This window comes from Drosophila virilis, chromosome 5 (genome assembly GCF_030788295.1).
Source record: "Drosophila virilis strain 15010-1051.87 chromosome 5, Dvir_AGI_RSII-ME, whole genome shotgun sequence".
Taxonomy (NCBI): Eukaryota; Metazoa; Arthropoda; class Insecta; order Diptera; family Drosophilidae; genus Drosophila; species Drosophila virilis.
The window spans coordinates 16,521,375-16,547,662 of NC_091547.1; the positions used below are offsets into that span (position 1 = coordinate 16,521,375).

At 40.0% G+C, this 26,288-nt stretch overlaps 1 protein-coding gene across 3 annotated transcripts; it reads right to left on the reverse strand.

Moving 5' to 3' along the window:
* Positions 1-287: 287 nt before the first annotated feature.
* On the reverse strand, positions 288-26,173 carry ckn (CRK like proto-oncogene, adaptor protein). 3 transcript variants are annotated; one of them, XM_002049645.4, is made up of 6 exons: positions 25,572-26,172; positions 18,025-19,018; positions 3,671-3,904; positions 2,946-3,179; positions 2,310-2,807; positions 288-2,242 (listed from the first exon to the last, which is right to left on the reverse strand). In XM_002049645.4, the coding sequence occupies exons 2-6, from the start codon at positions 18,964-18,966 to the stop codon at positions 1,379-1,381; spliced, it is 2,772 nt and encodes a 923-aa protein (XP_002049681.1). In that variant the 5' UTR covers positions 18,967-19,018; positions 25,572-26,172; the 3' UTR covers positions 288-1,378. The 3 variants fall into 3 exon arrangements, with proteins under 3 accessions (XP_002049681.1, XP_070065769.1, XP_070065770.1); XM_070209668.1 differs by lacking the exon at positions 25,572-26,172 and adding an exon at positions 23,128-23,423; XM_070209669.1 differs by lacking the exon at positions 2,946-3,179 and having other exon boundaries at positions 25,572-26,173.
* Between the last annotated feature and the right edge of the window lie 115 nt (positions 26,174-26,288).

A 26,288-nucleotide genomic window follows, 5' to 3' on the forward strand; every position in this document is an offset into this window, starting at 1 on the left:
AAAAAACTTTTATTTAAGTAAATTATAAAGAAAGGCAATAGAAGTGTATACCACGGAATTTCTATACGTTATTTAGCATTAATGCCCGTATTTGCTTGCTTAATGTAACGCTAATATATATATTTAAATATATATATATATATAATTTGTATATTTAATATAATGCATTTTATAGTTTATATGGAATAACACTTAATTATACATTGATTTTCATATAGATTTTGCTTGTTTCGCCTTCTTTTGTTTTGTATACATATTTTAAATATATATAAAACTCAAGTGTTCACTTTAAATGATGCTTAAACAACTGAATTTGTAGTTTGATTTGATTTCTAGTTGTAACAAAACTCTGTTTTTTTTTTTTTTTAACAAAATACAAATATTGGTTAACTAAATGTTGCTTAGACGTTTACTAAATAGTTTTGTTGCTTTTGTTGTGTGTCTTTCTATTTTCCTGCTGTTGCATTTCTTGTTCAGTATCAAACCTCTAAATAGTTGCCATATAAATGATTTATTTGTTTATATATTTATTAATGTATACATATATATATATTTTACGCTATATATTAACTATGCAATTGTTGCATATATGCAATTTGCGCTTACTTTTCATTATCTTCAGATATTCATTATTGTTTGCTATCATTTTGTTAATACACTTTTAATTATTTCTGCTTTTTTTTGTTGTTAACATTCATAGGGAAAGTACAAAAGTATACGTGTTTCGAAAGCTTTTCTTTTTTAGTTCATCGAGTTACATTTAATACACACCTAAATATTGTGCTTACAAATCATAAACAATGTATAAAACTGGCCTCGTCCAAATAAATTGTAAAACTAAAACATTTACGAATTGGCATATTCATGTTACAGCGCGAACAAAAGTAAATGTTTGTTCTAATGTTTTGGAATGTCTGACAATTAAAAAGTTATGATTACTTTCCAAATTATATAAGGAAATTGAATGCAATGTGTGAAATAAAAAAATGAAAATACATGTTACTTTAAATAGTAACAAATAATTACAACAATTGGTTTAAGCACAAGTTCAGCCATAACATTCTCTATACCAATATCTTTTAAAATTGTGCCTCCCTTCGTGCGTTTACAACTTTTAACTTAATCAATAAAATTATAGTTAGTATTGAAATTAGAGACTAATATTTAAAACAAGAACTGATAATTGACGCGGACACCAAACAAACAACGATTGGGCGTAACTATAGATACGATTACACAAAGAATTCAGCTACACTACGTGAATGTTTCTCGTTCACAATTGGGGCACGAGTTGCGGGAGTTCACCTTAAGGAAACTTTGCTATCGGATTGTTATTGTTGTTGTTGTTGTTGTTGTTGTTGTAGTTGCGGCGCGTCCTTTACTCACTGTCAATGTTGAGGCCCACGCGCTTCTCCTCCTCGAGCATGGCGTCCAGTTCATCTGTTAAGTTGGCCAACATATTGCCAATATCGTTGAGCACATTGACCGATACCTTGGGCGGCACTGTGCCGACAGCGACGGGCGCAGCTGCCGTTGCAGCTGGCTCTGGCGATGCTCCGGATTCGGGTCCACTGCCTGGCCCACTAGCCAGTTCCAAGGTGGGTGAGCGCAGATGCAAGGCGCTGCTGCCGGCACTCGCTGTGCTGTTCATGCTGTCGCTGCGCGCCATTGTTGCATCGTGCAGCGAACTGGAAGATTTCAGCGAGTGGAACGAGTGCGCAATGTTGGCAATGGTGTTCGTCGACGACGAACTGGAACTGGAGCTGGAGGAATGCAAGTGCGTGCCGGCCGCATGCTGTCCAGCACTAGCTCCGCCCGACTGCAGCTCTGGCCTATTGAGCAGACGCTGCTTGATGGTGCCGGTGTTCTCATTGGCGAACGGTATCGTGTCAATCGAATCGATGCTGGAGTTTGACTTATTGTCGTGATATTTCTCGCAGTGTATCTCGGCGGTTGTCTGCTGTATGGTCGCATAGTTGGCATAGATCGGCTGCTGCTGCTGCTGCTGTGAATTAACTCCGCCCGTCTGTTGCTGCTGTTGCCAATGCTGCGCCGTGTGGCCATAGAACATGTGCTGCGACTGTGCCTGCTGCTGCTGCGGCTGCTGTTGGTTAGCTCCACCGGCAGCAGCCTGCTGCGCAGCGTCCACGCTCAACTGACGCGAGTTGCGTATGCTGCAGTGACGTCGCGGTGGCTCGGGCGCAATCTTCTTGCCCGTCAAGGGACTGCCGCTCAGATAGGACTGCAAGAGCGAAAAGATGTTAGCATTGAGCTGTACCAAAAGGCGTCACGTCTCAACTGATACTTACTGTTGCGCCATCAGCACCACCGGCTGTCACATACTCTGCCGCCGCAGCCGCATTCATATAATGATGATGTTCCAGTGGCGGCATGGTATTCAGCACGGCTCGTTGGAGTATGCCACGTTGCTGGCGTGGCAAGGTGCCGCCGCCCTCCTCGTAGAGCAGCTCGCGCGTGGCATCGTTGGTGGGTGTAATGTCGCCATCGTCGTAGGAACGTCGCCAGGCCATGGCACCGGCATTGCTGCCCAATAGACGCGCCGCCGCCGCCTGCTGCTGCTGTTGTTGTTGTTGTTGTTGCTGCTGCTGCTGCTGGAGCAGCTGATGATGTTGCTGCTGTTGAAGCGTGGCAGCTGCTGCCATTGCTGCTGCGGCTGCCGCTGTCGTGGGCGGCCCAAAGTGTCCATAGTCCGTGGTGGTATAGTGGCTAAAGGTCAAATGGCTGCGCGTGCTGTTGTCGTGTATATCCTCGAGCGATTCCAGGCTCTTGCCGCGCGGCTGACGCACCTGCAATGGATAGCACAGAGTGCATTAGTTACTCGCTGACTGACTCACAGTGGCACTTAAAGTTCAAGGACGAAAGTCGTCCATTTGTCGAGCACCTCCCAACCCACCAATCGACCGACCGACCGACCGCACACCCACCTTAATGAGCACCACATCGTTGCCGTTACAGCACTCGTGATTGCTGCCCGTGCAGTAGTAGGCATCCCCCCCACTGGCGGTGCTTAGGCCACCGCTGAGCCCGTTGGCCATGGTATTCACATTCGCGCTGGTCGCATAGATCTTTGTGTCGTCCCAGGAGACACGCGTGGTTGGCACATAAGATGGCGTACTTGGTATGGGCACATTGAATTGCCAAGGCTTGCGCTGGTATTCCTAATGGTTGCCATTAACAAAATAAATATGCAAAGAAGTGAGAAATGTAACAAAATTAGAATAACATAAAAAATTATAAATTAATCTTTAAAAATTAGAATATCATTTTAAATGTATCATTAAAATATTAAAACAATAATAGTATAAATCAAAATACTAGAATAAAAATTGTAAAAATATTGGAAAATGTAAGAAATACTTAAAAATAAATATTTAACTTAGATATAATATTTAAAATTAGCTTAGATATCATATTAAATTAAATAATAAATAATACTTAACTAAGAATTAAATGTGCATAAAAACGATTTCAAATAAAGACATTAAGGAATAATTGAAGAAATATAAAAGAAAAATATATATAAAATAGTACTCAAAAACTATTCCGCTTGACGTCATTCTTAGCAGTCACGCCCCTACTATATAAATGCCGCAACCATTAATTTATGTCTATTTCTATGTGCATGTCCATGATAGGGGCTGGCTCTTACCTGTTGCTGATAGGCATTGGTGCCGCCCGGATTCCATTTGCCGCTGATAATGTCCTTGACCCGCTTGATGGCCAGCAGTATTTTCTTTTGATGTCCCAACTTGACAATGCCAATGTCCTCGAGATCCTCCCAAGTCACTTGGGTGACATCGCGCACCGTCTTGTAGTTCTGCTCGAGCAGCGGCTGTATATACTCCTCCAAGCGCAACAGCTGCAGCCATTCCTCAATTGAGCCCTGTGGAAAAATATAATTGTTAGCTATTAGTTTATGTCGATCACATTTGTGTGTGTGTGCGTGTGTGTGTGTGTGTGTTGACGGCTAATCACATTTGATTAGCAGCAACCCCATCACACGGGCATTGAAGCTACAATTTGTTGTCCATGAACTAATTCCAGGCCAAAGCGCTGATACCACACACCGCATCAGTTCGCTAGGTTCCGGGGGTTTCGGGTTGAGGTGGAGCTGCGGGCTGTGGAGCCGCTTCTGGTTGGCGGGCACTGCGAGCAGTGCGTTTTGTCTCGCTGCTGATGCGAGCTCGTCGCGGCTCTAATCAGTTGTAATTGATAAGATATGACATAAATCGCGTCAAAGCACAAGCATAAAGAAACGGGTAAAGAGACAAACTCGTCGCCGTTGCTGCTGCTGTCAGCCATTAAACGGTAGCCAAAGTTTCCATAGACACACACGCACACACACACACACACACGCAACGGCAGACAGTCGAAAATCATCAACATCAGCATTTTGTTATACCCTGTAATCATACGATGGCTACAGCAAACGTTGAAAAATAAGCACACGTATTTATCTGAGCAACTGCATATGTAATTATTTCTTTTGAATAATTATACTCTCTGATCCTTGAACTAGAGACAGTTTTTCGTGATTCCCTCAGTTCAACTTTAATTTCTCGAGAATTTTTAATGCTCCATTCTTGGTATTTTATATATATTAAGTTTGACATGAAACCTTTTAAGTCCAAAAGTTTCATAACGATCGGCTATCGAATACCAGAGTTACAAAAGTTTAGTTGCGCTTATTGAAGGAAAAATGCTAGGTATCTTTTAGTATAGCAAAACGTTCTCACTTTTCCGTCTCTCTGTTCCTCTTAGACCCTCAAGCTAGAGATCGGGTTTTGGGTATACATTATATACTAAACGACATAACTTCTAAATCTGAAAGTTGCTGAATAGAAAAGCGAGGTATCTTCCCGTCGAGCAAAACGTGCTCACTCTTCTAGCGCTGCTTGTTTTTCGTATAACGTGTTAATAACTTTTGAAGCTGTTGATTTTTATGCTTGCCATCTAAATTGCCGTTGATTTCTATTTAATAAAAAGCGGGAATGGGAATGTTTGCTTTGCGATTGAAAACTGATTTTGCACAAGTTGTGTAGACGTTTCAAGGGCTCTACAATAGCGTGGACAATCAGCTTAGAGGCGGCAATTATCTGTGTCGGTCTGCTTCGATGTTGTGCTTACTTGGAGAATATAAAATCAACTTTTTTTTTGCTCGACTTGTTGTTTGTAGACAAACTTTAAATAGGACCTATTGAAATGTGGGAACAGTCTTTACTATGATAAGCTTTCTAAAACTTAGTTTTAAGATTAAACTATTCTCCACTTGCTTATTGATCAATGTATTTTTCAGCAGTTTTAAGAACAGTTCTTAGACTATCATCTCTCCATCCCTCTCTTTCACTATATCCCTCTACGGTTTCCATATAACTTTCTCTCTCTCTCGCTTTCAAGACAGAGAGCTCTCTACACTCCACAGAAAATACTAAGCATTGTCCAAAGTCTCCAACAACTAATTTATTTAACATATGTATAGTGTAGACACTTCTCTTATGAGTCCAGCTGTAAACAAAACTTATGCTAAGGTCTCCAAAAATTTGTTCAAGTGTAAAACACGTTGTAGAGATCTTTGATAATGAGAATCCGGAGAAAAAACTTACAACCGTTTCCCCAAATTTTCCACAATTGCGGATGGAATTCACCCAAAGCCCGTCTTAGCGGAGATGGCATGGTCTGTGCTGTGCTTTGCTCTGTAATTAGTTGAATCATTCAATCAGACAATCGTTGAGCATATATAGCTTTACAGTTGCTCAACTGCAGATGTGTATACAATACTCTACAAATATCTGATCTGCAGAATATATGTTTGCTTACTTTTCGCAACTGTATTGGCTTCAAGTCCAACTAACCCGAGTTCATCTATAAAGCTCTATACTGCTCCATAATTGCCAGCTAATGACAGCTGAATGCGCAATCCAAAGATGCTAATCACATTTCATATTTGTAGAGAGCATCTCGCTTGGGCTCGACACACACACACACACACACATGCACACATGTATATTTCATAAAACTTTAGAAATAATATTTATTTAACGTCATTCAGACACATACCGGAGATATACGAGCGCATATACATATTTTATTTTTTATTTTTTTCTAATTTGAAAACTCATTAGCAGGTAGCATATGGTATGACACCAAACAGACCCGCATACAGCAGCAGCAGCAGCAGCCAGTCTCAGGCAACAACAAAGATGGTCAACAGCGAAAATAAAAACTGGTTTGCTAGCAAACTGGAGGTACCAAAAAAAAAAAGAAGGTATATATATGCATTGAATATATATTCAAATACACTTGTAGAATGTATTGTAATTTAGTCACGAAGTTCAAGTTTTACATACTCCTGATCAGTTGATATAGCCAAACTGATCGGATCATAATATCCGATGTCGAAAATAAAGTTCCATGCCATATCTCTTTCAAACTCGGCATTTGTGAGCTTTACATTGATTCCCTCTGGAAAATCTCATCAAAATCTGACTGTATCCAGCTAGATTGATCTAGCGAAAGCTTCGATCTATAAATGAGTTTTAATTCTAAACATTCCTGTTTTTAAGTTATTCAAAACTAATATAACTGCAAAATCATCGCAAATCGGGCTACTGTTTCATGTTTCTCCTGGAAAAACTGTTCGCATTTAAAGCTATTGTATCGAAGCATTTCTATGAAACATGTCTAGCAGGGTATTAGTTCTTCGGCGTGTCAAGTGTGGAAGTTCTTTCTGGTCATATACGCATGCATATGTGTGTATATAGTTAAATACGAGTACGCCAGACCGAAAACTAAATACCATTTGAGAGTCTAATAACGGCAACAACAACAAGCACTTGGTATAAACCTCAAGGTCGTTGCTTGATTGCGGTTTTTGTTGCCGCTTTATGGAAAGGTATGAGCCGGGCCAAGAGACTGCCAACGACATATCGTTGACGATGTTTAATAACATTTTTTTTTTTTTTTTGTTTCTCAACTCTCTGGCTCTGAGGTATTTTGCTTTGTTTCCTTTTTCGCCAGATAAAAATGCTCGCGCAGCTAAAGAAAGCGCCGGTTGAGTGGCAAAAACAAAAAAAAATGTGTTTTTTCATCTACGTTTATAATTTTGAAAATGTCACCTAATGAGGGTGCCCCGCACAATTTGCATGCGCGTGCAGAAAGTTACATTCCCAGCACTAAATATCTATATAGTATATATAGATATATGATATGTATACCCATTATATGGGCATGATGTAAGTTGTGAGCCACACCCAAGGCGATGTTAGCGTTCAAGATCAACGCAAGAAATAACAAAAGTCGGGCTGTACGTACTATGCGAGAGCGATAAGAGTACAACTCTCGACCAGAGCTAACAACTCTCAACAGCAAACGGCACAAACTTGCGAAAACAGTCACGGAGTGTTATATAAACAGCAAATAAGAAATACAAAATAAAAGATATACAACTTCTACACAGCCAGTGGAATATAATGGCGCATATTTTTCAACTGAAAAACAAGTAAGAGAGCTCTAGTCGGGCATACCGACTAGGGAATGCCCTTAACGTTCTTTTACCAATACCAAATGCAGCTGAAACTGAAAGATACTTGATTTGTTTATACTATTCCGGATGTTACATGTCAAAAATTGTGACGGCAGCTCAGAAAACCGAAGAGATTCGCTTAATATCGATATTTATCGATTGCTTGGCAACGGTGCAAGTTATCGCCTATAGAAATGCACAATATACTGCGCAGGAGCTCGGAGGTCCTTTAAAGACTCAAGAGTCAAGAGCTCTTACAGTTTCTTTTTGACACGTTTAAACAAACGTACATCGGCTATCGATGCTGATCAAGAATATATATGCCTATATTTGCACTGAAACAACATTTTAAATGGGTTCAGAGTATAACGTAGCCAAGCGCGAACACAATAATCTAAAATAAAAGCTGAGGTCATTTTTGACTTGAAAAATTGCACAGCTTCAAAGCGTCACAAATCGGTCGAGATATTGGCACATGAATAAATACGCTCGGTTATTAAACAAATGGCAAAACAAAAGATCTCCAATGGCAGATAATGGACACTGAGCGAAAAACAAAAATTGCTAACCGGAGGTTATAATTTGAAACAAGCAATTAAGAGCGAGTAACTATGGAATGCGGTTCGAATTTCAGAGCTTGAGCTCGGGCCAGAGATAGAAATAGATAGGCGATAAATGATATTTCAGTTTCAGTTGGAAACAACACATGCATTTTGTAAGCGCATTCATGCCACATGCAGGCAGGCAGGTGGGCAGTCGACAGACCACGACCCAGGTCCAGCCAAGACAGGTGGGCGGCGGGGAATGCGCGTGCGAGTGCGAGTCTCGAGTCTCGGGCTCTGGCTCGACTTGGCTGCCAGAGAGGCTGACGAAATCAATGATTCAGACAAACTTCAAATGCAGTCTAAACTTGGGGATTATACTGTTGACGGCTGCATTGTGGTAAATGTGAATAGTATTTGTTGTATTCACAAAGGTGTCATTGAGGGCGGGCGAGCGAAAAGCCTGACTTGAGCCTACTTTATGATTGCGACTCGAAAATTATATCTAAAACAAGTAAAGTTTATATTATATAAAAAACAATTTAATCCATTTAAAATGCATTGTTTAATTGCTTTTACTCAATAGTTTGTTTGTTTGCTTTTTGAGCTACCCCAATTTTAAAGTCGATAACTTCATAAATATCGATAGTTAAGAAGTCCTGCGACGATCAGTTTGAGGTCGATAGTTCTATAATGATTAATGCTATCAAATTATTTTGACTATAAGTTAAACTTTCTAATGGATACTAAGAGGTCGATAAATATTAACTTGAGTCGATAGTTAAATAATTATCGATACTATCAGATCTTCGATAATTAGCTTTAAGTGCATATATTAATATTTATCAATACTAGCAGTATAACTTGCTTGGTAAATTATATTATAATGATACGTACGAGGTCGATAAATATCAATTTTCAAAGTCGTTAGTTTTGACGATCAGTTTTGATCGATAGTTTAATAATATATCAATCGATTCTATTTAAAAGCTAAGACGATCAGTTTCAAGTCATAAGTTTAATAAATCTTTTTGATCACTTTTTAGTCGGAAGTCTAATCTTTATCGATACTATCTTGGTGTTGATACTAAGAAATCGATAAATATCGATAGCAGATAAATACTCATATATTTCTGTTTTACAATTCTAGCACAAGATTGGGTACTCTCTTCCTAGTTGCTTTTTTTGGGTTTATAAAAAAGTTTATGCTAGCGACACGTTTAACGATTATTGTAATTTTACTTTTGTTCAGTTACTTTAATCGTAATGGTCCGAGACTGCTTAAAATGGGGTTTTAAGAGGGCTCGAGCACCACATTTGGTTATGAGAAACTTGTGTCGAGGGCTTGTTTTGGGTGCACGTGAAGTGCATATCGAATAGACAATCGCGTTGCACTTCGTTATGTCACGTATTATATCGGATATTGTCGCACATCAAAAATTATGTGGATAAGGCAATGTTGTGCATTTTCGTGGCGGAACTTTACTTTCAGAGCGGCCTCCGAATCACGTGATATATGTATTAGCAGTATGTGCAATTTTTATATTGCGATAAGCACATTTAACTGTAAATTGATGCGTAATATATTAAATATATATACGTATATCCAATTTATAGAGAGGTGTAAATATAGAGAGATTCAGTAAGAAAAATATGTATTGGAATACTTTAGTAGTAGTATCTGGATCAAATGAATTATTAATATATCTATATCTATTTCTACATCCGCAACCACATCCACATTTACTTCGATATCTAACAATAACTATATCTGCTTCTGTATCTGTTTCTGTATCTATATCTATATCTATATCTATATCTATATCTATATCTGTATCTATATCTATATCTATATCTATATCTATATCTATATCTATATCTATATCTATATCTATATCTATATCTATATCTATATCTATATCTATATCTATATCTATATCTACATCTATATCTATATCTATATCTATATCTATATCTATATCTATATCTATATCTATATCTATATCTATATCTATATCTATATCTATATCTATGTAGGGATGACCATTCGATGGCCTTCACAAGCACTTGAGTTCTTTATGTTCATATTATTTTATTTAGAGAAATTGGTGAACAAGCGTAAACTTATGATTATTGTACATTTTCCGACATGTATTTCAAAGACAACGAGCAACAGCGAACACATCTTTTCATTGACTCTTCTAGCTTACAACTGAGCTTCTCCTTCTTGTATTTTTATCGATAAATCTATCGTTGATTAAATATCCATAGCAGGGTTGCATATGATAAGTGATTTTATATTACCAAATGAGTATAATGCCAACATTATACTCGCCTGTTTAATTTAACTGATTGTAAGTTCGACCACTCCTAGTTCTGTTTCCAACTCCTACACTCGGCCATCCTGACTCTTCATTCGACCCGAATGACGACTCTTCTGTTAAATTAGCATTTGGCTCCCATTTTTTCATGTATTCTGCTACAGTTGTAGTTTTCCCTGGACCTTCGTGGTCGCCTACCTTTTCTACGTCATATCTACCATGGTTTTGAATCTTTACTATTTTATATGGACCAAAGAATTTAGGTTTCAATTTTAAACCAGTACCATACTGTGTTCTCTTAATGGCTACAAGTTCGTTTATTTTATAATTGGACTCTTTTTTGCGATGTTTATTAAAAGATTTTCGGTTTTCCTGCTGTATTTTTGCTATATTTTGCCGCGCTTCTTTACGAACTTCTTCTCTTTCGTTACTTAGCTCCTCTATAGCAGCTTCTTCTAATAGTTCTTGCAAGTCCGATATTCTTTTAAGTTTCATCTCCACACCAGTCAACAATCTAAACGGTGAAACTTTAGTGCTTCTTGGCGGCGTACTGTTGATTGTTTGTTGAACGATATCAATATGCTTATACCAGCTACAAGGATTTTCACGACATAGTTTAGACAACATTGGTATTACGATTTTGTGTATACGTTCTACCTGGCCGTTTCCTCTTGGAACTCCTGTAGCTATCGTAAGATGCTGTATACCTTCTGTTTCACAGTACTCCTTGAACAGGTTTGAAACGAAAGCTGCACCCCTATCTGATATTATGCGCTTAGGATTTCCAAACACTGCTGCCTGCCGTCTTAGTCGATCTACAACTCCTTCTGCGGTGGTATTTTTTGTTGGATAGAGCCAAACAAATTTTGAAAACGCATCGACTATCACTAGAATATAGTTATAGTTTTTACTTGTCTGTTCTATTGGACCGACATGATCCACATGGTACGTGCCTAAGGGCTTGTCTTCTTTGTCAATTGGTGCCAAAAACCCTTCTTTCTTGCCTGATTTGCTCTCAGATATTATGCATTCTACGCAACTTTTTACAATTTTTGGCACTTTTGACGATAGCTGCGGAATATAGAATGTCTTCTCGATTGCTTCTTGAGTTCGTTTCGCTGAGAAATGCCCTTGCTTGTGTGCAATTCTTATGATTTCGTCTTCCATCAGCGATGGTACTACTATAAGTTCCTTGATGGGATCCTTGTATAAAATACCATGCCTAACATAAAAATCTTCGTATGTGCTACAATCCAAAACAGTTAGCACCGCTCGGACCCAATCATCTCTCGCTTGTGCTTGCTGCAATCTGTGCTGCAGTGAGTCTTCAAGCATAAGACAGGATACGCGGCTTAAAGCATCAACATGCCTCATTTTGCTGCCATTTCGATGCTCAATACTGTAGTCAAAATCTTGAAGGAAGAGTGCCCAACGCGAGACTCTCAATGGAATATCTCCACGTTTTTTCATGGTCAAAGCGAAAGCGTTACAGTCGGTCACAATCTTAAATTTTATGCCAAGTAAGTAAACGCGCCACTTTTTCAAGGCCTCGACTATAGCCAGCACCTCAAGCTCATAAGAATGATACTTCTCTTCTGAGGGTTTTGTTTTCCGACTTAAATATTGAATTGGATGCAACAATTGATCGTCCGAGTCTTTTTGCAAGAGTACACCACCATAACCATTCATTGAGGCGTCCGTATGCACTTCAGTCTTGGCTTTCGGATTATATAATCGCAATACTGGAGTACTAACTAATGCTGATTTTAATTGCCTGAATGCGACTAGTTGTTCTTCATCAACTTTAAATTGCACGTCTTTCCGTAACAAATCGGAGAGCGGTTTGGCTATCAGCGCATAGTCTTCTACAAAGCGCCTAAAGTACGATGTTAATCCGAGAAAACGCTGCAAACTCTTTCGGTCATGCGGTATAGGAAAATTTTGAACTGCCTGGGTTTTTCTTGCAGATGGTCTTATTGTGCCTCCCTGTATAACGTACCCTAAAAAGTCAACTTCCTTCATGAGAAACTGGCACTTGCTCCACTTAATACGCAAGTTAAACTCTGCTGCTCTGTCCAGTACGCGCTTTAACTTTTGGATACCTTCATCTATATCCTTGGAGGGAATTATAAGATCATCCATATAAGTTACGACTGTACCATCCTGTACCAGATCTACAAGAATTGCATGAATGAATCTGGAAAATACAGCTGGGGAGTTCGATATTCCAAAAGGGACGAACAGGAATTCATATTGCCCTGCACTTGTTACAAATGATGTAAATTTTCTCGAATTTGGCTCAATTGGAACATGAAAAAATCCGTTTGCGAGATCAAGTGTAGTAAACACACTTTGGCCCTGCAATCTCTCAATCACATCGTCTATTAAGGGCATTGGAAAATTGTCCCTCGCGATCTTTTCGTTTAAACGCCTGTAGTCACAGCACAATCTTTTGGTACCATCTTTTTTCGGAACGAGGACAACAGGAGATGCATACTCCGATGTACTTGGCTGTATGATCTTTTCTTCTAGCCAAGTTTTGATTTGCGAATCGACAATAGACTTGTCCGCATGTGATATGCGCCTTGGGCGTTCGAAAACTGGACGCTCATCATTTAACAAAATTTTCATTTCAATTGGACATTTCTTCTTCATTTCAGGTGAATAGTTTTTAATTATTGCTTGAACTGCGTCTGCAACAGGTTTTTCTAAGTGATGTAGATCGATCTCAGCCTCCTGATTTTCTGCAAAAAAGCATACATCTTTGAATTCTTGTAAAAGCTCTATGTCTGGCTTCTTATTTTCGACAGTATCTTCTGTTATTGTTGATGTCTTGTCAATTACTCTCTCGTTTGCATTGTCCTTCACTTTGGGTCGAAATTCTACGAAATTTTCCGATACTATTAAGTCCGCTTGCTTCAATACGCTGTTTCCTATTACAGCTGAGTATTGGATGTCGTCTCTGCTCGTAACATGAAAGGTTATATCCAGTAAGATACCATCAACTTCGACTTGAGTGACAAAGCTTCCCAGTGTATTTAGCTCACTATTACAGATACCAACAAGACACTGTTTTTCATTATTCAGTTCAACTTTTCCTAGCTCTTTAAGGATATCATCGCGTATCAGACAGAGGTCACAGCCTGTATCGATTAATGCAGAGAAGCATATGTTCTTACAAGACAACTCCTTAAAAATGCATTTTCCACTACTGTTGGCCTTGTTTATCATCGTGTTCGCATTTTGGCCTTCTTTCTTCTCCACTGCACGCGATCCTGAACAGTTAGCTGCCTTATGCCCTGGTTGAGCACACTTGTAACATTTTATTGGCTGTCTACATTCTCTGGCTAGATGTGATGGATCGCCGCATTTGAAACATTTCTTAATTCGTTCTTTATTCAAGTCAGGTTTCTTTTCTTCGGTATCGTTATGCATCCTACCCGTATTAGACGCTTGAGGGCGACTACTACGGATTTTCTCATATACCTTGATTTGTTCTTTTAGTTGCTGCAGAGTCTTGGCCTGATACAGATTACTTTTGTTACTCCTCGAGTCAGGTATTCCCTCAATAAAATATTCTATCAGGCTTGAGTCATCCAGGTTAAGAGGTCCGCCAATTTCCATAAGGCTATACAGATATTCTATATAATCTTCACCTTGACGCTTACGCCTATTCCGCAACATGCGGTGGACGTCTATTGATGAAACTACCGTCCCAAATTCTTCCAATAGCGCTTGCTTTAAAGATATCCAATCTGAAATTCCATGCTGACTGCGCACGAATAATTTTGCTGCACCTTTTAGTAATTGCTTTGAGTAAATAAATTTCTGAAGGTCGTTCCACTGCACTGCCAAAGCGTTATCTTCAAATTCATGAATCCATTTTTCAACAGCTGGTTGATTTGACCCATTGAATTGCGAGAGTGAATCTTCAATGTCGCGTAATGTAAACGTTGTTCGGACTATCTGCATTGGTGAGCTTTGACGGGTATGAGCCGACCCAGCATCGTCATACTCAGATTCATTATCGTCAACCTGCAACCCATAATATTCTAAAAGTCGGTCTTGCAAAGTTTGCTTTCTACCTGTTGTTACCAAACTAAGTGCCGATAACTTTTCTTTTAATTCGTTAACTCTTAACGCCAAAATTTCGTCTCTGTTCATTTTGTTATCGTCGTTGCTCGCTTTTCACAATGCTTAAAATTGAATCTTACAAATAAACAATTCAATGTACTTAACTTAATGGTATAAGTAATTAAACTCTTATGAATCAAATTTTAGTTTTTTTTTTCAGCAACTTTAGAAATTATTAAATTATTATATTCGTCTGTCTTAACTTATACTTTCACTTTGTGTTTGCTTACACTTAATTTCTTCTTTGTTATAATTTGATTCTTTGAAAATTTTTTACTGATTTAACACTCTTTACTCAACAACTAGTTATGTAATTATTTTCATATAATGACGAAATAACATACTCTGTTGTTGATCTGTAACTTGATACACCCTGTGATCATCGTTGTCGTGTTGAAGCACGTTCCAGTCACACGCTCTTTTATTGAAAGATTCCGCGCTCTTCGCTCTTCGCCTCTTTGATCTGCAACTTCTTATTTCATCACGAAGTGAAAATTTTGCGCTATCCAGCCTTTGCTACGCAGAATTTAAAACATCGCCTTCTCGCTTGCGCTTATCGACCACTGTCACGCAATACACGACTGTTTGTCTCGCTCTTACTAGAGCTCTCTAGGCATACTTCGCCGCTGTCGCCATTAATCCTAGACGATTCTTGACTTTTTCCATTTTTTCCAGGGCATACGAATTTTAATGAATTTTCATGCACCCGCTTCGTTTTATGCTCCGATTAATAGTCTTGCATACGTTTGTACTCGTTAATCAATTTACGAATTTCACAATTTCTGTCTATCCCACTTCTGACACCAAATTTGTAGGGATGACCATTCGATGGCCTTCACAAGCACTTGAGTTCTTTATGTTCATATTATTTTATTTAGAGAAATTGGTGAACAAGCGTAAACTTATGATTATTGTACATTTTCCGACATGTATTTCAAAGACAACGAGCAACAGCGAACACATCTTTTCATTGACTCTTCTAGCTTACAACTGAGCTTCTCCTTCTTGTATTTTTATCGATAAATCTATCGTTGATTAAATATCCATAGCAGGGTTGCATATGATAAGTGATTTTATATTACCAAATGAGTATAATGCCAACATTATACTCGCCTGTTTAATTTAACTGATTGTAAGTTCGACCACTCCTAGTTCTGTTTCCAACTCCTACATCTATATCTATATCTATATCTATATCTATATCTATATCTATATCTATATCTATATCTATATCTATATCTATATCTATATCTATATCTATATCTATATCTATATCTATATCTATATCTATATCTATATCTATATCTATATCTATATCTATATCTATATATATCTATATCTATATCTATATCTATATCTATATCTATATCTATATCTATATCTATATCTATATCTATATCTATATCTATATCTATATCTATATCTATATCTATATCTATATCTATATCTATATCTATATCTATATCTATATCTATATCTATATCTATATCTATATCTATATCTATATCTATATCTATATCTATATCTATATCTATATCTATATCTATATCTATATCTATATCTATATCTATATCTATATCTATATCTATATCTATATCTATATCTATATCTATATCTATATCTATATCTATATCTATATCTATATCTATATCTATATCTATATCTATATCTATATCTATATCTATATCTATATCTATATCTATATCTATATCTATATCTATATCTATATCTTTCAGCTATTAAATGTCTTCTATACAAATTCAATTTGCCTTTAATCGACTTTGTTGTTTGTTTAAAAACTGGACCTCTAAATTAACTTAACAATCAGTTGTGGTTCAATTGTAATATGTTATCTGGCTAGTTCGCTTTTTAATCTATTAATTACACTCTCCTTATAAATCCAGTTGCGGCAATTAGTTGTAACCAAGTCGAACACGATGCACAAGCTCTATTGATTAACTTTTTGATCTGTCGGATCAATGCTAGCGAACACTTGAGATCCGGCGCTTAATAGGCCCCGTCAAGCTACGAGTCAATACTTCAACTGCTGCACAGTGCTCTCCCCCTGCCGGCCCCTGTGCACACCTGAGCTGAATGTCACCTGGAAAGGCGCCAACACGTTGAATAAATTGGCAAACTCAAGAGAACTTCACGAAGCTCGCGTTGTTTTTACATTCGCCGTCTGTTTATATAGTCGAGTGTGTCTTTTAATGAATTGTTGATGGGAATTAATGTGCGCATATTAAACGAAATTCTTTCATTAACAATAAAAATAAAATAATAATAAAAAAAAAAAAACAGTTGGCTGACGGCGCTTTTTTATGCTATGGGGGCCGCCTCAGTATGTGAGAAACGAGTTTTTGCAGCACGATTGCAAATGCCTTTTTAATGAAATAACACATATAAAAGATAAGATGCACACACAAAAATAAAAAAAAAAAAACCAAAAAATAATAAACAATCGAGCGACAGAAAGCGAACTAGTTGCAACAATCCGGCAAAGCTAATAGAGATGAGAGATCTTCGTGCATGAAAACATATAGAAATATATATTTATTGATATTTAAGCCGTGGGAAGCTATTAAATTACATATTACGTTACGTGATGTATTTAGAAATCTGATCTAGTCTGTTTATCTATGCGATTAGGTTAATGGCAACCCTTACTCTGCCTTTTAATTAAGAAGATAAGAAAAGCACGAGGTTAGAGATTTTAGAATAAAGAAAAGCTTGTTATAATTCATAAGACGAACAACGCAGAGAATGTGCTCTATAACTATTTAAAAATCGTAATCCAATATTAATTTATTGTACAAAGACATGTCAATCCCCATTCATTAACATACAACTAAGCATATATATGAGAGAATAGAAATACAACTCTAAACCTGATCCTCGATTAACCGTGATGCTTGGGACTGAGCTCTTCAAGGATATTCAAAAGTCCTAGTTAGAAGAGTTTTGTTTTCATTTCATTTGCACCTCTTATAAAGCGTGGTTTATTCCTGTTTCTCTTTGACTAACATTTAATAGAGCTAATTAATTGGGGTTAAAAGTGATTGAAAATCAAACAATCAGGGATAATATATGTAACCGGCTAATAGATTTCCGGATAATTGAGTTTCAACTGTATTTGAAGATGTATTTTCAGTTGATTTAACTTATAAAAATGTCACCTAGCAAATCGTAGGCAACTTTTAACGCAAGAATCTAGAAACAAGTCGGCAACTACTTGATATATGTAAAAGAGTATTTAATACCTTGCGATCGTCAGATGTTGCGCCTCCCTAGCCAAATATGTATATTTAAGTTTGGTATGCCGCAATTAATGCCAATTTGACAAATTAGTGTGTGTGTGTTGACTTATGACTAGGCTGACTTTATGCAAATATCACGAGTTGTTTGCCTGATTAGATAGAAAAGCGGAACCGGTTGGGTCGAGTTGGCGAGTTGATGGGTGGAATGGGTCTCTTTGTTTACTTACCGGCACAAAGTGTGGCAAATTGTCGAGCACCTGCAGCTTGTCGATGCGCTGTTTGATGCGTTCGCGATGATGCGGATTCTTGATGCCAATGGCGGTGAGATCCTCGGGCGTCATGCGCGCAATCGTTGGTAAATCGTAGCCGGCGGCAATGAAGAGCTGAGCGTACTCCTCGTACTTCATCTCGAGCAGCCAGTCAATGATTAGCTCATCGTTACGCTGCCGATCGACGCTGCCAATCGAGCAGGAGCTAACCGAGCTGCAGCGCGGTGAGGAGAGCGGCGCGCGTATCGAAGCGCCCGACGAGGATACGCCTGTCAAATAGGAGGAGGCACGACCCGAGTCAAGGCTGGCGGTGCTATGTCGCGAACCAGAGCCAGCCGAGCCCGATGATGAGCCTGGCGAATCGCGACCAGGCGACTGTGTCAAATCAATGCCCTGATCCTCCTGCAGCGCCAGCTGCTGATGATAGTAAACCGCCGCCTTGTGGGTGAGTGGCTCGCGCAGCGTTGCGCAAAATACGGGCGGCGGGCATGCCACAATGCTGGGCGCCAGCGGAGCCTGCGCCGGGGGCTTGCTGCCAGAGCTAACGCCAACAGTTGCTGCTCCAGGTGCCGTCTCATCCTTCATGCGCAGCGCCACGCTCGTTTCGCGCGGCAGGTTGAAGCCGCCCTCCTCCAGCGAGGGCGACGATACAATGCTGCTGCCACTCATGCTACAAATCCCATCGTCCAGTAGCTGCTGCAGCTGCTGTTGTTGTTGTTGCTGCTGTTGTTGCTGCTGTTGATGGTGTCGCAGTGGTCCGCTCAGCCTGTAGATCGGTATTAGGGGCTGATGATGGCCTAAGGGTGAGGCAGGCGTCGGCTGTTGATCTCCCGGTATGGTTGGCGGCTGTACCTTTTTAGCTTGTGCCGTCGATGCGTGCGGCTTCAGTGAGCGATGCATGGCGCGCTTCTGTTAGAGCTGGCCGCGCTGGCCAAATTAGCTGCGGCAACTCCTGCGAGACAAGAGGGGGCAAAAGCAAATAAAAACTGCATTAGAAAATATCGTGGCCAACAGATGTGCAGCAGATGTATGAAGGAAGGGGAAATCTGCATAATTGGGCATATATTTTTGTTGGTCTAGCTAAAAATAGGGTCACACTGTTTATGCGCACGCTGCGGCAAGTCAATAAACTGCCACAGCGCACGAGAGTTGCACAAACATTCGCTGCACAGTGGGCCCAAAATGACAAGTTACTAAACAAGTACAGTGCTTTGGAGCGAAAAATTAATATTTGAAAATATAAAGATTTTATTCTCATTTGTAGAAAATATTTATTTTTATTTTTACTTAGCGAAATGTTCAAACTGACCCACTGTGCGCCCGCAGCATCGTATTACAAATTTCATTCACCAAACACAACTATAAACAAACACTGTGGGGCGACGGTATGGGGAGAGAAGTGAAAAGACGATGTCAAAGTTCGTTGACTGTGGGCTGTGATTTGAGGGGCGAGATAGAGGGAGGGAGGGAGGAAGTTGTGGCTTGTCTAGGCGCGACATCATAATACACTTGAAAAATGCACAGGCAGGCGGCGGCGACGGCGGCGGCAGCAGCGCGAATCTGGCAAAAGTCACGAACAGAGCTACTGCCTGGCCATGTCATTAGCATTAGCGAGAACAAAGCCGCAAAATACTCGGAAGCAATAACAAGTACAAGAGTAGGTGCTTTAATATGCAGTTCTGGTGAAACAGTTAAATTCCAAAACGATTAGGAGCAGCGTTTATCGATAACATGCTAACTGCAACAACGGCCACCTGTTCGATTAAGTACTCGATGCCCGGCCGGTCGACATGCACACAGGCACGTAAACACACTCACACAAACGCACACAGAGGGACGAGAGTAAAGAATCAGGTGCCAAATTTCATAAAGTCTGTCTGTGAGTGTGTGTGTGGGAGTACAAAACGGCGAAACGTAGCAAATGCTAAAAAAAAAAAACAACACGTAAAACGGTGGCAGTAGTAAATTTCATTTACAAGCCCGTCGACGTCGTCGACTGCCTTTAATGAATTTTTATGTATGCGACGTGAAACGAAAATTAACGAAAAACTGCAGCCGAAGGCGCGGGAGAGGCTAACGCAGTCCAGAGAGTAAGCGCAATCACTAAGAGAGACAGAAAGAGAGAGAGAGAGAGAGAGAGAGCGCACAGAATAACGACAGGAGGCAGCGGCTGCGGCAGCGGCAGAGGCAGCAGAGTTGTAGTAGGGTAGTATATCAAAAACTGTGAACGATACACAAATGTGGGTTGCGATTTGTTGTTGCTGTTATTGTTGTTGTCACCCACCCACACACCCCGTTCACCCAGCTGCACATTTGCAGATGTTGTTGAACCGTGCGGCCGGCTTGCATTTTGGGCTAACATTTTCTGTTTGTCTGCTTGTTTTTTTTCCCCGTTTTATTTATTTTTTGTTTCGTTTTGCGTGTTGTTTACTGCCCATTTTTATGAGTACATTTCGGTGTTGCCTTTTGTTGCTTGCACATTTAATTGCAAACATGGCACACAGGACGCCCTCTGGCGTAGATAATACAAAAACTATTGCAGTTGCTGTTGTTGTTGTTGTAACTGCTGCTGGCTGTGGGTGTGGGTGGTGAGTAATCATAATGAGCACAACACCACTTGCCAGTGCGAATACGTGTGTGTGTGTGTGTGTGTGTGAGTGTGAGTGCATGAGCATAAAAACTGATTGGAAATGCAATTGGACGCTTGGGCGGCCTTTTCCTATTAGAAACTCTGCACACAATACAAAACTATTACAAAGGGCAGCGCAGGCTGAAAGATTTATTGATTGTCGTTGTAGTCACACACACACACACTTATCGCTAATGTGTGTGTGTGTGTGCGTACCATGTAGCGGAGTTGCGGTTTTGAAGTTAGCAGCAAAAACGCTGAGCAACTAAAAATAATTATGGTTGCCAGTGCTTTAAACACACACACACACACACACACACACACACACACACACACACACAGTGACAGGCAGGCAGACACAAATACGTATAGAACAGCACAAAGGGACCGCAAAGTTGATACGCTTCACATTGTGGGAGTATTGAGAGTCAGTTGTAAAGTTTGAATATTTTTTGAATGGGTTCCGATAAGAACTTATACGACATGCTCACATATTTATGAGAATAAGTCTCATATTGCAAATATGAGCATATTTGTGGGTATTTCGGAGGGAACAACATTTCATTCAAGTCTTTTCACAGTTAAATTATCTTTTAAGTTCCGACTAATTAATTTGAATAAATAAAAAATAAATACAATGTTTAATATACAATTTAATAAATTGATAAACTTTACGATTGTAAAATAGTCAAAAGCAATCAATTTTAGGCAACTGACAGAATATGCAATCAATTACCAGCTGCCTGCGTAAGTGTATCTGATAGTCTATCAACTGAGATCGTCGCTGTGCGCCGTTAAAGTTTACTGGCATGAGTAATCAGCCAAATGGAGCGCAATAAAATGGCAACGGCAACGGCAACACGGCCAATCTATCAGGCCAGGCATCACATCAACTAAGTTGATGTTGCCCAGCCACCCCCGATAAAAGCGACCCCCACTGCCCGACCTCAACCCAACCCACTGCAGTGCCCAGATTCATATGGCACACTGGCAATGGGAGCTGGACCTCAAATAGGCAAGGGGCAGCGGCGGAGGCGGTGGCGGCTGAAATCAAATGAAGCGAATCTCATTCTCATGTTTATTAACGGTGCTTAACTGGGATCTATGTGTGTGTAAGTGTCTCTCTCTCTCTCTCTCTCTCTGTGTGGGTGTCATTAAGCACGCTAGATAAAGGGACCGCCCAGGCAACACTTCATTAATAGCGCGACTTATTGACAACGACTCTTCGTACACCCTGTAGAGATGTAATATAAAACAGGGTTGTAGAGCTTTGATCAAAGCCTAGCTTTAACTTATTCGAGTTGCCAGATCTGTGAATTGCTTTCTAGTTAGAATTTCATTAACAATGCATGTTACAATTGTTTACAGGGTATCTTGTGCGCTCATCAATCGTTGTTTTACTGTTGTTGCGGGTGCTTTGCATATGTCATGAGACGCTGTTCCATGCTTTCCCTAAAATGCAAAGCTGATAAAAAGTTTTTGGCTGCATTTTTTCTTACATTTCTTTTTTTTTTGGTCGCCTTGCCACGCCCCACTGTCTGAGTCTAGGTTTTCGTGTACTTTGTGCATTGTTGGTAGCATGTTTTGTCAGCAGCAGCAGCAGCAGCAGCAGCAGCAACAACCACAACAAGAAAGTAAGATGGTGTCGCTGCCTGTCGATAACTGGAGATGTTGATCTTGCGAGAAGCAAAGCAGAGGAGAGGACAGCAAAAGCAACCACAATGGCCGCAGGCAGCATAAACTTGTTTTGCCTGTAAAGGGAGTTGTTGTTGTTGTAGTTGTTATTGCATTGTCTTGCGTTTTGTTTCAGGTTTCATCTGGCAACGCCAAGAACGGAGCAAACAAGAGCCCATAAAAAGCTCGTAGGAGTAAAATGCAACACACAACGAAGATGTGTCAAATGTGTGGGCGCGAGGGGTAAAGTGGTAAGAAGCGTGTGTGCGGGGCAACACACATACGTGCAGTTAACGGTTAATGCAAAACGAATGCGTAGCGCATATGGCACCAGACGGGCAGACAGCCAGACAGAAGAAGAGCCCGTCAGACGGACGGACAGACGGACCAAATAAGGCTGTCAGCACGTACGTTGAGAGCAGCAAAGCTCCAAAAGCGGCCATCAATTCTGCTTTTTGGTCAAAAAACGCGAACAAGTTGTAAAGCGAGCAATGCGAACAAAGCAACAACAACAACGACGACAACAACAACGACAGGAGCAGGAGGTGGAGTGTGCAGAAGGCATTTACAGCTACATTGAACTTTTTAGTACCTAACCACTTGCCACCCACTTGCAAAGTGCGTTTACTACTACGCACACACACACACACACACACACACGCACACGCACATATACATACACACATACATGCGTACACACAGCTACACAGCTTATGGCTGAATATCTGCAACAACTGTGGCTAAAATATGTAAATTACCATTTGAAAACGTTGATTTTCGGAGCAACCTTAATGGGAAACACAAAAGCTCAATTTAAATGAGCATTAATTATATATTTTGCATAAATTGCAATTGATTTTGTAGCACAAAAACGCGTCGGAAAATTCTGTGCAAATTTCTTTTGCGCGCACACACACAGACACAGACATACACACACACGCAAGTAACACTAACACCGACACACCGACACAAAACAAGTAAAGCATATGAAAAGGCAGCGCAAAAAACTTGCCGCTGCGGCGGCTGCTGCTGCTGCTGCTAAAAGAAACGAAGAACTAGCCGAAAAAAAGGTGGAACGTGCACGAGCCGACGGCGACCGCAAGTCAAAGCGTATTGAAAACGCGGCTCAAGTTCCGAGTCCGAGTCAGAGTCCTCCTGCTGTACATTACCAAAGGTTTACAGAAAGAGAGACAATTGACAGAGAGAGAGAGAGAGAGAGCGAGCGTGCGAGCTGGAGTGCGCGCAATTTACCGCACTCAAAACTCTTCTCAATTTGGTTTTTGCTGCCAGCGGCATAGACACAGGCAAGCCAATTTGTTGCAATTGAAACAATAACAATTGCATGGCAATTTATTGTTGCTGGCAAATTAGTTAATAAATGCAACAGGGGCAGCCGCTTTGATTATAGGCGTGTGCATACAACCGCCCCACAGTGTGCAGCAGCAAGGAGCAGGAGCCTGAGAGAAATGTATTCATTTCATGTCGTACAATGCACGCACAGTGGACAAAATCACATTTCAAAGCAGAACGGAAACCTGTCCAAGCTAAACCTTATGAATATTTACGAGCTGACATTGTTATTTTTCGTTTTCCCCAGATTGCTACGATAAGAGTTAGAGGTCAGTCCATTGAGGCGGGAAAAACTTGAATGATTGTAAGTCATTTGCATTCAATCGTGTTTAGCATGGGAAGTTGTAAAACTGGGTCCATCTCATTAAAGTAACTCAAATTCAAGGGTAAGTAAGAAGCAAAAGTAAAATCAATAATATAAACATTTGTTTTACTTTTTTGATACTTTTAATAGTTTATTTTCTTATTAACAATTTTCACTGTGAAGGAGTACCTTTCACTATGTTTTTTTTTTTCAGATAATACAACTTATAATTATACATCTAATTAGTTTTTAAGATTTAATTTGAATAGTAATTTGATCAGTCAGTTAACAAAATAAAAATTAATTATTGTCTTTGTCAAATTAAACACACATTTTATTAACTATAAACATATTTATTGACAAGTTTCTTGGTCTGCTTGCTTAACTTATAATTAATTGCAGTTGTCCCACTGTGCCATGTATGCCACAAAGCACATTCAAACCAACAAACGCACACACACACACACACACACAGAGACAGAAATTCAGACGCAGGCTAGTCAACCACTTCGCTTGCCGCATAAGCCAATAAGACCCAAAGAGAATGAGCGAGCAGCGGGTGAGAGAGAAAGAGAGAGAGCGAGCACGCGCTCCAAACGGGCTTAACACAGAAACTTCAAAAAGGCTCCAACTTTATTAAATGGCCTGCGCACGCTCTTATTTTGTCGCTCTCTGTTTCTGTCTTTGTCATCTACGCGCGCTCTCGCTGAACGAAATGATATCGACGCTCGCTAAGCTGCCACTTTACTCCCCCCGCCCACTGAACCCTGCCCACATCAACGACAATTCTAACACTTCATTGGAGCCGTTTGCGTTGCGTTGCGTTGCGTTACGTTGCGACGGCAACGACGCGTCGTCAAGTCATTTGATTCCCACACAAATCTCTGCATACTGAGCGGACGCGAGAGTCGCTACCCATTATAGCAAGTGAGTTATGAGCCTGTGTCAGTGTGTGTGTGTGCGAGTGTTTGTACTGCGCTTTCTATTGATTTATATGTATGAGCTTTATGGCGCAATTTGAGTGCTTTGCAACGAGTACAAAGCTCAACAAGAAGAAGAGATGAAGTAAACACATTTTGAATTTACAAGTGCTGCCAAAGACAATGCGTAGATGACAGCCCAACATTTAATTGCGGACGAGCGCGTTTTGTTAACAAACGGGCGCTGGGAATAAATTATGGTAAGCATCAGCACAGCTAGAGTTGCCGCAGCGCCATTGTTGTCTGCAGCACGCGTCAGCGTCGGCGCTCAAGCAGAACGCTGCTGCCGCCGACACGGACACGTGTTGGTTTATTAATTACATAAGCAGATGCAGTCGCAGCCGCAGCTGCATATTGTTTCGAAACAAAAACCAATTTCCTGCAGATGCCCTGGCCACTCTTAACAAAGGAGCCGAACAGCTGGTAGCGCCCCGTGCACACAAACGGAGAAGAAGAAGAACCATACAAAATGACAGATGGCGACGTCAGCGCCGACGCCGGCAGCAGGACACGAATGTCAAAACAAAAACATTTCGAGCGCGATTGCGGCCGCCTTCAAAATACTAACCTGTAAAATGTGTGGCAAAGGCGATTTTCCACTATTTTGTCGTCGCTTCAATTTCCAAAAAGTAACGACATAAAGCGAGGTAATCACATTAAAAAACAACCGCGACGAAAGTTGACACACAAAAGTAAACAAATGTAAAACTGTAACAGGGCATTAATTATTGTATTTGTTGCTGTGTTGTTGCCTGCACGTTTTATGGTATTTTCTACAAGCACTCTCTCACACAGACACACACACAATTTCACAGATACAAATGGCGCGCGCGCGACTCATAAAAGTAAAACATAAAACCAGATTAATTTTTTGTGCAGCCAAAAAGAGTTTACTAAGCTGCGCTGCTTGCGTAGTTGGCACCGTGTTGTTGTCGCTGGTTTTTATTGTTTGCTACGCCGCCATTTTCTTTGTTGTGAACTTGTTGTTTTAATTGCTTGTGTGCTCGCTGTCTGGCGCTCTCAATTAATTAAAATATTTGTGCGATTAAATATAAACATTTATTAATTTTGTGCCAGATTTGATTAATTTATGCGTTTTTTATCACTCGTCTGATTCGCGCGACAAAGCGACGCAAACCACCCGAACCGCTTAGCAGGAAAACAAAAACATAACTGAGTGTGACTGCAGATTCAAAGATCCGAAATACCACTAAGTAAATAACGATACTTATCGAAACAAAAATGCCTAATTTCAGTATTTCTTATCATGTGGTTTTAGAAAAAA

Coding starts and splice junctions, on each gene's coding strand:
- ckn (XM_002049645.4), bottom strand. CDS start 18,966: ATGCATCGCTCACTGAAGCCGCACGCATCGACGGCACAAGCTAAAAAG. Junction 3,905..18,024: donor ATTTGCCACACTTTGTGCCG/GTAAGTAAACAA, acceptor ATTTTTCCACAG/GGCTCAATTGAGGAATGGCT. Junction 2,243..2,309: donor GTGGTGCTGATGGCGCAACA/GTAAGTATCAGT, acceptor TCGCTCTTGCAG/TCCTATCTGAGCGGCAGTCC.